Source organism: Taurulus bubalis (assembly GCF_910589615.1).
Source record: "Taurulus bubalis genome assembly, chromosome: 18".
Taxonomy (NCBI): Eukaryota; Metazoa; Chordata; class Actinopteri; order Perciformes; family Cottidae; genus Taurulus; species Taurulus bubalis.
Genome location: NC_136606.1, coordinates 10,530,199 through 10,544,781, shown reverse-complemented (window position 1 = coordinate 10,544,781; position 14,583 = coordinate 10,530,199). Strand labels below are relative to the sequence as shown.

Below are 14,583 nucleotides of genomic sequence, written 5' to 3'. Positions count from 1 at the left end.
GCTATATATATATCACATATATATATATATATATATATATATATAGTATAGGGTTTATAGGGTTTGCTCCTACCCCACTGTGTTCATCGCGAGATTTAGGTTTATTCTAATCTGTATCCCTGACTGCTAATGAAACGGTGCAACGACACGTGCAGTCCGCTAACTACCGGAAGCAAAGTTGAAAGTTCAACAAGTCTTAAAAAAATAAATAAAAAAGAAGCTGTAATCAATGTTTACTGCCAATTAAGCAGCAAAACGATGTGTGAAGGAGAGGTACCGCAAATCCTTCCTTCCTGCTGCTGTCAGGCTGCACAACCCAGTAGACCACAAAAAAACACGAACTGTGTAATAATATATACATATATATATATATATATATATATATATATATATATATATATATATATATATATATATATATATATATATATATATATATATATATATATATATATATAGTGTTATTGTGGATTATTCATGTTTTTTTTATTACTTTTTTTTTTACTATGTCTCTTGTGTGCACTTTACCCGTCTGATGTTTTAATCCTGCAAATCTCCCCACTGCGGGACTAATAAATGGAATATGTTATCTAATCCTATTTTATCTAAAACAGTTAGTGAGGAACAATGGGTCACTTAAGTAGGATACTAGTATGCATGGTTATCGCATTATTGACTGGTGGCTGTTACATTGTGATCAATGTTATTATATTGTTCTATACTGTATGTATGAGAGTATTTTTCATAGTGTTTTAAAGAAATCTGCAGCAAAAAAATCAACCATAGGAAACAGTCCTGGAGCTTATTGATGCTGTTTATTACCACTTGTTTGTTTGCATAGTAGTGAGCTAGACATCCATCTACAATGATTCATCCAATAATAAGTAACAGAGGGACACTTTAATCCTGAGTACTGTCAATATAAAATAGTAGAATATATTTCATAGCTCTACTTCCACAAACCTAGTGTATGTTAATACTGATAAACCGATGAAAGTCTTCATATGCATGCATGTAACAGTCATAGCAATCCAAACACAATGGGAATCAATGGCATGACTCTTTTCGCACATTCACACACCACATATGTATATTTACAAGCGAATAAACATGTTGAGGAAGGTAACGAAACACACATTCATATGGTTTTCCAATACTGAGATATAATCGATAAAGCAGATCTGGAGAGAAGCAGGCAATTATTGGCTAATTTTACCACAAAACACAGCCAAATATCCTTTAATCAATATTATCTTGCTTACTTCATTTGCAAATTAAAATAAAATCATGAAATGAAATGAAAATGTCCCTCATGAAAGAAAACATAGTTTTCAGCCCAAATACAGAAGACAGTGACTTGATGGGATCATCCCATTGCATTGGGCTAATTTAACAGAATTCTCAGGTATGAATCTTTTGTTTTCTCACTCTGTCACTCAGTCCTTGTCTTGTCAGATGCAGATTATGAAAAAAACAACTGAAAATATGTATAAAGTACAACAATGGAAAATATAAAGTATTAAAAATACTATTTACGTTTTTAAAATTCTATTTACACTTTAGGCAGCTACTCTGGACATATAAAAATGGACCCAAGGACTGTCCTTTATTAGGTTGATCCTTCATGGGTGGATGGAGGACGCAAAGCTCCTCAAGACTTCAGCATTCCCTGGATGCAATGCATTATGGGTCACCATCCGGGGGTGGAGGTTGGCACAGCTTGTACAACCTGATCAGAGAAACATGGACAAAAAGTGGCATTCAATCACATTCTAGGATATAATGCGTGAACACAAAGCAGTGATCTGTTGTGAAATGTCACTTCTTCAGGCGACAGGTCTTTGTCTGGTGCAAAGGAAGGAGAACCAGATCTTAAGCTGCAGACTCAAGAAGAAATGTCATCATGGAAAAATAATTATCCATTAACGATTAAACAATAAGATTTGTGCTACAAAGGCAAACAACATCGTTCAAAAAGTAAAAAAATAAAACTTTTTCAACTTTATAAACTTTATAAACTAATTGATTAAATGTATTAAGCATTTTAAAAACAAATGACTTTTAAAATGTAGAGTAGCCATATGCTTGATATTTTAAATACCACATGAATTATGCATCAGTCGGTTGTTTAAATTTGTAAAAGAATAGGATCCACTGCATATTGTTTTACTGAATTATCTTTTACTATTACCGTTATATAGTCTATAAAAAAAAATCATACCAGTGCACTTCACAGTCAAGTTTTAAATGGTCTGTTCTGCTGCCTAAATGAATAAAACACTTTATTTTAATAACCCTTTGTTTAGTTTTGTCCATGATTGATGGATGGATTTATTTATTTTTTAATCTCAGTATAATTTTTTGTACAATCAGCTGTATTTCCTGCCTCCTAATACAGCACTGCTGTCTTCTGTAGTTTAAATAATTGATCCAACTACTCACATATTTTAGTCTGGGTGAGAAATGGCCGCAGGGCAAACTCACACTAAAATGGTACTGTTCCTTTCATCTACAGAACCGTGAACAACCAGCCAACGTCTTATGATACACAAAACACACTTCCCTAGTCTGCAGCAGTCACTCACACTGCAACAATTCTGACATAATCCCACTGAGAGTGCAGCAATTTTGCTCCCCAACCACAATGTCTCAACACTAATCATCCCGCTACTTAATTATATTTGTCAATTTCACTAAAAGGTTCAAAAGGGCTGCCTGTCATACGAAAGCCTATATGTCACAGCCAAATGGCTGAGGCAGTCCTTGTCCTCATCTTGGGGCTACTGAGTGCAGGGAGCTCCCTTCTAATGAAACCATTTGGCCCCAGTCCTGCTCAAAAAGCCCATACACAGGCCAACAGTACTGTACTAATGCATGCCCTTCTAAAAAGCTGAATTACACTAACTATAGAGAGATGGATATTATAGGAGAAAGTATTCAAACCAGAGTAGTGTTCTATGTTTTGGAAGATATCTATACATAACTGCTGGACATTGGCAAAAGTAAACTAAAAGTGTTTAGACTGATTTTAAACCTGTCAGGGAACACTTAGACGGCTTTATTTATTTACTCATTTGTCATTTTTTTATGTTTATGCGTTCCCACATACCAGAGGCTGCTGTAGTTAATTACCTACGACATGCTAATCTTGCTAAGATACTTTAACGATCCCGTCCAGGAGGTTATGTATTTGGAAGTTTACATGTTAGAGTGTGTGAATCTGTTTGTCTGTGTGTCTGTACACGGCTAATCTTGCATACTGATGATCCCATCAGTTTAATATTTGTTGTGCTTATTTAAGACTGCATGCTCAATAACCTCTCGTGGTTTCCTTGATTCACTCATATTTTTTTGACAACATATTCTATTGACTGTTTTATAACCGACATTGATCGCTGACTCCTCACTACTCTCAACCGGCCGGTAGATCACTGACTGCTTCATTTATGATTCTCGCTCGCGCTACAAATTATGAATGGTTCCTCTCTTGATTTTCACACTTAGGTAAGACAAGTGCATGTATGTATTTCAAACTATCCCTTTGCAAATGACAAACTGCACCGAGCTGGCGTGGATGGCTGCCTACATTAAAATGAGAGCAAATCTGTTGTGTGAGGCGTGAAAGTGAAAAAAGTGTCTGATACCTTGCGGGCTACATTGTGGGAAATAGTGGTTTGTATTTATTCAATCACACATGGCAGCAGTTGTCGTTGCAGAAACACCTGGTGAAGACCTGCACTCTACTGAGTGCTCTTTTCCGGTTCACTATGCTGATGTCGGCCTACATAAACAGGATGTGGCTGCAGTTTTTACCGTGGGACTGATGACGGCGTGCGATCCCTCACTCCCAGATTCTTGGCAGAATTTTGAACTCTCGCACCCTAAAAGACAAACAGGCATCAGAAGTTGATGACATCATGGATCAGGTTGAAATGCAAAAGCCTCAAATAGGAGCTGAGGAAAAACACCATAGTGAGAAGACACAAAAAGCACATGTTTCAAAAGTCAGCTGATGAGCTATACGAGTGGACACCATCACGTTGCTTATGAGGATTTCCCTCAAGTAAGATTGCTTCCTGTCGGGCCATGACTGACTGGTGAGTCACCTGTGAGAGGAAAACAAATAATTTCTAGACCAACTGCTCCTCTAAGTTTTATAAAGTAGATCTCATATGATGCATGTTTAGACCCTACAATTTAAACTGCAGTGACTATGTATCTGCACTCTTTCACCTCTGTTAGCTAAAGCAAAATAGTCTTTCTAAGGAAATAAAAGTAAGTAGTAAGGGATTTGGAAGATGAATTGTTCCTGTATGCGAGTGTGTGTGACAGAGTTTGATTATACCCAGTCTGCTCTTTGCAAATGTTCCTGGAGTCTGCTGGAGTCGGCAGATACTAAAACATAGATGCAACTCAGCCTCTCAGTTTAAAGACACAAACACCTGCCCTCACAAATGCACCCTCTCTCCCTCTGTGACGCACGCACACGAGACACAAATACATCATCAAGTCATTATCCGAAGATGTCATCAAAGTCTACGCTTTGAGCAGAGAGGGAGCAACTGGCCAAAAGTGCATTAGCTGACCTCTCGGTTACAACTCTGACATTTTCCATCTCACTGCCTGCCCAGAGATACGTCCAGATAGTGGGATAGCATCTGCAATTACTCGATGTCTATCACAGCCATCCATTCTGATGCCTCCAGACAGAGATGCCCCCAAATGTCCCGAGAGGACACGGCGCCCAGAGTAGATGAATTAGAGACTCAGCTCTTTTTTTAAAGTTATTTTAACAAGTTGAACTTGATTTAAATACCTAAGATCTCCAAAAACAAAATGTAGTGATGCCTAAAGTATTTCAAAAAAAATTCAAGAACATTTAAAGTCATTCGCTGCTGGTTTTTAATGAACACCAATTCACTCACTCATTCAAAATGCTGCATGTATTTTATATAATCTTCTTCATTTTTTATTTCTGCATTATATAATGACTAAAACCATGTATCTGATTGTTGCATGATTGATGTATCTGCACCTAAAACTGAAACTAAATATTCTGCAGAGGCCTTGATGGTTGAAACATCAATGAGAAAATGAAATAAATATCACCAGGGAGAACATTTTGAATATATTTTTTCCATTTGATCAGCCGTAAGACGTTTTCTCTAGATTTCTGAGGCGACTAAAATGTGCAAAATATATTCAATATATTACATTTCCTGGCATTTATAAAAACAGTTACTTGTTCCTTTCATATTCTGAAACAGGTCCAGAAGGATAACATTATGATTTGTCTTCATAAGTTAGTTTAGAGAGTCTTTATACTTTTCCTATACATACCAATATAGAAATTGCTGTGCAGATGGTTTTTATAAATCCAGCTGTGATTGGACCCATTTTGCCCAACTCACTCATGCAACCTCATTCTGAATGATGTTGTCTGGGCTTGATGGGCGGTACCTGTAGGGACAGGATGCTGTGCAGATAACCTTTTTGTCAGTGAGTTTAACTATTCAGCGAGGATGAGGAGGCGTCATCCAAACCTTGTGTGATACATTTATATTCATCAGATTCATCAGATGATGTCTAAAAGCAAGGACACACACACACACACACACACACACACACACACACACACACACACACACACACACACACACACACACACACACAGTTGAGCAATGCAGTGCAAGCTCTCTCTCTATGTGGACTGAACCATCTGTTCTTGGTGGTCTTTATGTTAATAAAGATGCAAGAAAACAGAAAATGTCTACTAACAATCAGATGTATAACAATGACACGATTAAAGCAAAAAGTGCTGATGTTTTTTTTCATAGTCCATTACAAGCATCTCACACCATACAAGATGGATTTTTCCCCCAGCCACATACAGTAGTACTCAAGGTCACACAATGCACAGCGTTGCATCCTCCTGGCCCGCAGCCCAGTGCAGAAATTAAATGCCTCTCCTCCCGAAGGATATCGGGCTCTGGACTAACCGCCTTCTCTCACTGCGAACAGCAATATACCACTCGAAACCTTCTAATGACCATGGGCCAAGATCTGGTCATGGAGTTTTTGTGGAGTGAAAATGTTTACGCACGGAAAAAAGTAATGGGAATGTCTTCCCTTGACCCCATATAGACATGCTGACTAACAACCAAACTCCAGACCCCCAACCAATCTGTTCAGTTTCTCATTACTCTTTTTTTACTCCCTCATTTGGTCGTTAGGAAATCAAACTGTGACCAAGGAAGTTAAAAAAGGCATAGCTGCTCCTCTGTACTGTTGGCAGCCACATTTGACTCAATGAAGCATACGGTTTTATGTAATGCTTTTGGATGCAGAGATTGCTCTGTGGATTGAAACACAAATTCACTCCAAGAGCGGGGACTGTAGCAGCAAAACACTGTCTTTATTCCTACTCAGCCTTCTGTTAGCACTGCCCCGGAGCTTTGTACACATGTAGTGCTGTGCATGCGTGTGAAACATACCTGTTTCCTCATGACATCAGTGGCCTGCATGATGCAGCGAGGAGGCAGCCCATGGTTTCGGGCCAGCAGGATGGCCTGCTCCAGTGTCACACTCAGGGTGCAGCTGTTGGACAGAGAGGATGAAACATAAGGTCAAACTCAAACATGCGCTCTCTGTCTGAATATTTATCAGATCTTGAGGATTTATGAGGAATAATGAAATGTTAGTTCAATTATGTTGTGCCAAAAAACATTATTCATCTTCATATTTCTTACATACTGAACAATCAAAGCATACAGTTTGTGCTTGACACAATGACATCATCTATAGTGACAATAAAACACCTTCTCTCACTCAACAGCAAAACATGCTTTCATGGCAATTAAAGTAGTATTTGCAACAGATGGAGATTGAAAGCGGGACTGAAGCGAACATCAACAGAAAACAAAAGCATGCCAAAATCAAACTCTGGGCTTCTTCCAGATTAGATGAATCTCTGGCAGAATTCAGTTTGACTTCATCAAATCTGGCGGTGCGCATCCTGCTCTGCTTGGCACCTTGTCATTGCCTTCACATTCCTCCTGCTTTACCTTCGCCCGTCTCCCCGCCAATTAATCGTTTCATTTGCCACTGAAATGTCACTCACAGCGAGCAAGCACGTAGCATCAAGAGAGTAACGAAACCTCCTGATCTTTGCTTTAGACCGAGCAGAACGAGAGAGTAAAAACTCAAGGATTGATGCTTCCCATTGCAGCAGAGAGTAAAGGGTCCAAGTACGAGTCAGCGCCTCTCCTGTGGCAGAGACGTTATACTCTCGCCACCATGAGGGTGTGATGTGCGTAAAATGAGTCTTGACGTGAGTCTGTGATTCATTAGCTACAGCAAACTCTGTCTCACCTTCTCTCACTCACACACACACACATATATATACACACACACACACACACACACACACACACACACACACACACACACACACACACAGAGAGAGAGACAGCGGTAGAAGGCAGCATGTGGATAAATCCTTGGAGAGCCTGTGACAGGTGTCAAGGCTGCTGTTGACCTTTCAGTGATAACAAGCCGTACTAGTCTATCGATCCAGGGCCGTTTCACTGCAAATTGAACTCTCTAAAGTTCCAAAGCTGCCAGGCTCGGTTTCATTGAGTAACATTGCCATGGGGCTGCAAAGAAATATGAGCTGTTTGTTTAATATCTCCCTCTCTTGTGGCAGGATTTCACACCAACTGAGAAAACATTTTCTTTTGTTTTTAAAGAGCAACGATAAGGGAACTCATTGCTGCCAGAAGATATTACTTTGTGTCAATCAGATCAAGATCAAAAAGACCCCTTGAGTTCCATGACGGTGTAACATGATGTGAAAAAATAATGAACTCAACAATCATCTCCAGTATGTGCCAAAAGATATCCTAGTAAAGAATTGCAAAAGATTGTTCTATGGAGGCCACCCCAGAATATTTTAAGCACCCATTTTGAGCTTCCTACAGCAATAAAGGAATTCACCCACAGAGGATCTTTAAATATCTCTTCAGCTGGAGCTGGATGAAGGAACTGCACAAAATCTGTGTGTGTGTGTGTGTGTGTGTGTGTGTGTGTGTGTGTGTGTGTGTGTGTGTGTGTGTGTGTGTGTGTGTGTGTGTGTGTGTGCGTGTGTGTGTGTGTGCGTGACAGACAGGCTGCACGGCTTCCCTTTTCATTAGGGCTGGTGGGATAGTACGAGGTGATTCATACCCATCTGTTTTATGTTGTTCCAGCCCATATCCCATTTACACTCTGTGCTCAATCCAGATCTAAGTCCTTTCTGATAAATGAGATGAAACAAGAGAGCGACAAACACAAAGAAAGGCAAAGAGAAAGCGAAAAGTGTATTGAGTCCAAACATTTAGAACTACTTGAATAGTGTGAAATTTGACTCTAATGAATGAAAAGCAAGTAAGTGCCTAGGAATGTGGATTAGGCGTCCTGCCTGTGATACTTTCTCCCCCCTCTGATATCATCTTTTGTTCTGCTGTCAGACAATGAACTCTCCTTTTCCCTCTCTAATGGTTTTTGTGGGGGTGATGGACAAAAAAAGTCTGGGGAAGAAAGCGCCGCTGCATTTTGCAAAATGCTGATGCTCCCAAAATATCCCGCTTTCACTGTTATTAAAACTCATCCATCAAGTCAACTAATCCAATCAATAGGGCCTGAGAAGGCTGCCACACTGATAATGCAATTTACACATTAATGGTCTACTGGCTTGGTTTCATAGGTTTTTCAATTATAGCAAAATTAGTTTGTTCCCAATTTACATGAACAATAATGCATGAATTCCTTTTGAATATTTAAATGTTTCAAATTATATGAAGAATATATATATATCGAGATGACATTGGTTTTGTGGATACTTGCATCAGGCAAAACATTGATACCTCACATTCCAGTGAATCCAATACATCCATCAGCCTGCAGCTTTGGTGGGTAAAACGGTGTTTAAAGAGAAAGCCAGTTCACATATAATCCCAAATATGGCAGGCCCCGTCACCTGCTGCGACACAGTACATTTAGCCTGCCTGTCTGGGTGAGTTGTAGATTGTGTGTATAATTGCAAAGACACACCCACCCACACACACACAGGTTGTGGGTTAATAAAGTAGTAGCAGTCATTGCACAGACAGGAACCTTCTATTAGAGCTCAGGCAACCAGGCGGCTCCATCCACAGCACTTTATCAAGCCATCGCTCACATCCGGCGAACGCGTAAAAAGCGAACGTGTGTGAGCCTGTGTGCATGTGACTGAGACAAAAAGATATGGAAACTGTAGTGGGGTAAAAGAAGAGGGTGTCATAGAAAAGGGCAGGCGGATGGATGAAAAGAGTAGGTAAGAGATGAAAGCTGGGGATCAGTGGTGACAAACGACCAGGATATTTCTGTTCTCGTGCACTGATAGTTGGTGCCCTCAGCAGCAGGTGAATTACGCTGCCATATATAGAATTCAATGAGAATGGAAGTAATTGACCTGCCACCTTCCTGTGCAAAGTGCTATGCCTACTTGAAAGTCCCTCATCTGGCCTGAGAAACAATCGGCCCTATTAACTAGAATATGCTGCTCGTAATTAATGCAGACAAATGTGTATTTATAGAAAATCCCAATGGTGAGGAGTGCAGGGTTCTCATGAAATTGAGAGGTCGGCAGAGGATAAAAGAAGGTGCAGAGAACCAGGGACAAACTGTGTTAGAAATGTTTTAAAGGTGAGAAAAGTGTTAATGCAAGAGAGATGAAAGGGAATGGAAAGCTGCAAGCGAGCCATCAAAAGCAGGAAAACGATAAGCAGGAATGTATAATTTAAGTGGAGGTGGTTCCTACAGTGCTAGAAGAAATGTACAGCATTTGTGCCCACACACTCACCGATGAACACCGCTGTTGCACATGACGATGTGTGTGGCTCCCAGACGTGAGCAGAGCTCAGAGGCCACAGAGAGCAGCCCCACTCCAGAAGCCCCGCAGGCGGTGTACTGACAGGCAGCAGTGCGGCGACAACTGATAAAACTCTCCATCAGACGGTACAGCTCCTCCAGAGCATTAAAGGGGCGCATCAACTGGGCAGACACAGAGGGGGAGGGGTTAGTGGGGTCCAACGAGGAAGAGAAACACTGCCAAGCTGTATAATGAGCAAAATGCTGACTATGAGGTGATTGCGGTCCTCAAGTAGACTGAGATTGTGCTATAAATGCAGCGTGATCCTGACTGCACGTGAGCTGGTGAGTTGTGTGCATGTGAAGTCCAGTGTGAGGAGTTTGCAGCCTCACACTCTAATGCTCTGTTCATTTTCTTAGTGATGTGCTTAGATGCGTTTCCCTACTGTCATTGGTAATGACAGGGCGCTATGGATTTAGATTATGGCTGTGTGAAATCAGATCCGTTTTTGTGTTGTCTCAGGAAATAAAGTATTTTTAGTATTTGATGGACCATTGAGGTCTGTTGAGGTGTGCCAAGGAATTTGCTGCAGCTCTTATTTGCTGGATTTTACACATCATTTGACTTTCCACACATCAGCATAAAGATCTACTCGTGTTCTTCAGTTTTTCCCTGATGTCCTGAATGCAGCATGAGGTTGCGTAGGGTTGTTCTCACCTTGTCTACGAGGGCAGCTTTGGGTGCGGAGCTGGGCGGCATGTTGGACTGATCCAGGTAGAAAGCCCTAGGGGAAGAAACAACAGTTCTAACTTGATATTTGAAATGCAGTGGGATAAAGAAAACAATGTGCATTAAGTATTAACATACTGCAGCAGGCTAACAATCACGCTCATGTGTTCTTATTTAGTAGCTCCATTGCTTGAAAAACACTGTGGCCTTCTTTTTCTCTGCACCAAGAGGTCAGCAGGAGCCCTGGCCGGGAAAGTAGGCCACCTGCTCATTATGGAGCTCCACCATCTGACTATCAATCATGAGAGTAACTTGGACAGAGCTCAGCAGAAACACAAAATAAGCATCTCTTGTCCTGGGCATCGCTCCAAATACCATTGCCTCATTCATTCATGGAGTACAGTGGATCTGGTGCTATTTTCCCCTGCCGTCCACCGGAGGCAGCACCGGACTGGTGTCATTATGCAGACAGAGGAGATGTATGCCGCAATGAGTCCATCTGAGGTGGAGTGCTGCTGCTGCAAACTCAGCAGTCTGTGGCTCCATCAAATCTAAGTAATCCAGCAGTGTGCTAAAAATAGCTACACTACACCACATTAAATCCCTTGTAATAAAATCACATACTCCATTACTTCTTTGTAAGAAGCTATACTAATGTACAACACACAGTCACACATAAAGCACACATTTCTGAAATCGCAAATAGAAAAAACTGCTTTAAGAGATGCAGCAACTGCAGACTTTGAGGGAGGGAGATTATTTACAAGAATCAGCCAAGCAAGGCTCATTCACTCTGCATTCACTCTGCTATTTCAAAGGCCTCTGCTAAATCAATCCAAGGAGGCATTCATTAGGACTGTGGTATTTCTGCCTGACATAATATTAATGGAATTAATTCATCAGAGCAGAGTTAACACATCCCTGATTCAATATAGTGATTATAAACCCGCCTCGTTGAAGTTAAAAGCTCTTGAGAATAATGCACACAAAAAGATCAACTATATACTTCATCACAGTCGGAAACAAACGTGCACCCACAGCGGCTTTCAAGTATATACGACAAGGCCTTTAACCTCCATAGTAGACTGAGACTATGAGTCTGACATGTGAGCTGATGTTTCCTATTCACATGTGAAATCTACTAAACGGACACAGATGAGTAACCTGAGCATATTGTATCCTCACTTGCTTAAGTTTTCCAGGAGTTTAATCCCTATCTGGCAAATGATCCTTAAACCTTATGGCGCGCTCTTCTAAATGGCTACAGGCAGAGTTTGCTACAGGCTCAGATGGAGCAAACAGCCCATGTAATTGGTTCAAGATGTCTTATCATTCAAAAGATGCAAGCCCCTTTTCAACTCCTGTAAAGAGCATTTAACTGGCATAATGGCCACAACAGACTACACAAGGGGTAGCAGGCTGATATGTTGTTGGGTCGACTGTTTAGAGCTCTAAATATTAGATGTCCTCATTAAAGTTTCTACAGTGAACCTGGCATCCATACTTCGTGAATTCTAGTCTGTGTGTGAGCGTGTGGCGTTTAAGACCGGGTTGCTGTGGAAGAACAAACCGGCTGCAGTAAATTAAAGTTAGATAAGAGTGTTTCCTCACAAAATATCATTCTTTTCAGAGGTCAAATGTAGAGAAAGCCGAGATTGAGTGATAATGAAGTGATAAAACGCTGCAGAGAACAGCAACACGGAAGAAAGTTGATTGGCCTGCAATTGTTAATATTTAGTCTATTTTAATGTGTGTGTGTGTGTGTGTGTGTGTGTGTGTGTGTGTGTGTGTGTGTGTGTGTGTGTGTGTGTGTGTGTGTGTTTGTGTGTGTTGTGTGTGTGTGTGTGTGTGTGTGTGTGTTTTGTGTGTGTGTGTTTTGTGTGTGTGTGTGTGTGTGTGTGTGTGTGTGTGTGTGTGTGTGTGTGTGTGTGTGTGTATGTGTCCACTTTCCACTTGTCCCTTTTCGCTTATCGGTTTGCAGAAGCAAGGTCACAATACCCACTGATTAGCTCATCCTCTTGTTGTTAGAGTTGTTCTAAAAATACTGTCAGCCACAGCTTGAGGAACTTGAGGACTCTCCTGGAGGTCTTCAACGACAAAATAATAGAGTCAGACTACACGTGTGGTTTAAACAGGACCTGCATTACAGCTTCTGAACTGATGACTGATAAATGTAAATGCAAACACAACAGTGTGAGGTTATGAATATATTACAGACACGTTATATATGTAGTCTAAATCCACTGGGTCTGTTATTTATTCCCCTGTCCTGTCTCTCAGGTTTTGGCCCCTGAACTCTCGGTGCCCCATTGTGATGGCAGGACATCGAGGCTTGTTATCATTTTTCTCCAGCTTCACATTTAAAACATAATGACGACGACTATACAGAGGGGAGTTTATCGACAATCAGAACTTTAACAGATAATCAACAGATGGTGATCTGTCAGCCAGCGTTGAACAAAAACAAAAGGTAAGGTTACAGAAACTGTGGAATCAGCCACGTCATTCGGAGCATTTCCACTGTTCATATCAGCAGAAATCAGGAAAACCACACCTGCAGCTTTCTTGTACCTTATTCTGCAATAACAATCCCCCCCCACAATCGTTTTTTACATGAGACTCTGATAGAGGATCTGGCTGCAGGCAAGAGATGACCTGCTCTGCTTGTAGCTGGTTTTATTTTATTGGGCCCAGGAGGATACTTAATTCTCTTTGTTTCTGCTTCCGTCATGACAATAGCACACTCAAGGCCCTTTACAGCAAAGGAGCAATAGTAGTCAGCTGCAGCGTCAAAGAAGAAGGATCTGAGGCACAGATGTTTTCAGAGGAGAAGCGTGGGAATGAGCACATTTGCATGACATCCTTCATTCAGAAAGTACAAAAGAAGCAGAAATGAATGATCCCTAAAATACCTTGAGAGACATGAGAGAAGTGTTTTAACTGAGTGCTCTGTGGGTTTGGCTTCACATGCGTTCACTCCTGAGGACACAAGTAAAGTGACTAAGATTTATAACATTAAATGTGACCGTGCAGAGGTGCATGCTGGTCCAGGCAAATCACTCACATCGCCATGATGAATGACACTCGCCGTTATTAAATCCCCCACAAACCACTGCAGTGGCAGAGCGGCCTAGGGGCTAATGAGGGCTTCCAGGAGCCACCGTGACGCTTCTGCACTGACGCAGATGAGATAGTGTGTGTTGAGTGTGCTAAAGGTCATTCTCTTATCCCACGCCTCCCTCCTATTTACACTTCCCGCTATATGTCAACTATAGCTTCATACAAGAGCACATGCCAGCAGAAAAAGCCTTCAAACCCACCTGAGATAAATGCTTTAACAGAACAGTGTTTCCCCAATTATCTTTTCTGGGTACCCACTTGAAAAAAAATGACAAAACCCAACTCACAACAGGCCACATCTATAGATCGTGAGAAGAGTTGCTGTGTTGCTGTGTCTACGGTGTATATATGTGTGTATATATATATATATATATATATATATATATATATATATATATATATATACACATTTTAAAAAGTAAGTTACTTTGGATAAAAGCGTCAGGTAAATGAAATGTAATGTAAGTACTTCTGGCCCTTTTTACTGCATTTCCACATCACTTGTGTTACCTTGAATCGGCGAACCAGCCATTGTGAAAACATATACGTTCGATAAAGCAAAACTTTGTTTAATGCATGTGTTATTTAAAACATATACATATAAAGCCAAGTGAATACAAGTAGTCTACAACAATCACAACAACACGAACATTCAGGCTCCCTCTTGTGGCTCAAAGATGTACTGCAGATATAAATGTTAAACGCAAGACTATGGTGGAAATTCTGTTAATTTATTCCACAACAACCCAGAAAAAACCTCCTGCAACCAACCTGTGGGTCTCGAGAATAACTGATGTATTAAGTATATTTATAACAATGGCATGTTTTGTATTTCGATACAGCAT

At 40.7% G+C, this 14,583-nt stretch overlaps 1 protein-coding gene across 3 annotated transcripts in view; it reads right to left on the bottom strand.

Moving 5' to 3' along the window:
• Positions 1–803: 803 nt before the first annotated feature.
• Positions 804–14,583, bottom strand: part of prex2 (phosphatidylinositol-3,4,5-trisphosphate-dependent Rac exchange factor 2) — a gene marked incomplete at its 5' end in the record, with an annotated part of 81,175 nt that continues 67,395 nt past the window's right edge. For all 3 annotated transcript variants that reach the window (XM_079234165.1, XM_079234166.1, XM_079234167.1), the window contains 5 exons: positions 804–1,729; positions 3,814–3,881; positions 6,495–6,597; positions 9,881–10,071; positions 10,607–10,673. In XM_079234165.1, the coding sequence (XP_079090291.1) occupies positions 1,684–1,729; positions 3,814–3,881; positions 6,495–6,597; positions 9,881–10,071; positions 10,607–10,673 (475 nt within the window). In that variant the 3' untranslated portion in view covers positions 804–1,683. The remainder of the gene's footprint in view (positions 1,730–3,813; positions 3,882–6,494; positions 6,598–9,880; positions 10,072–10,606; positions 10,674–14,583) is intronic.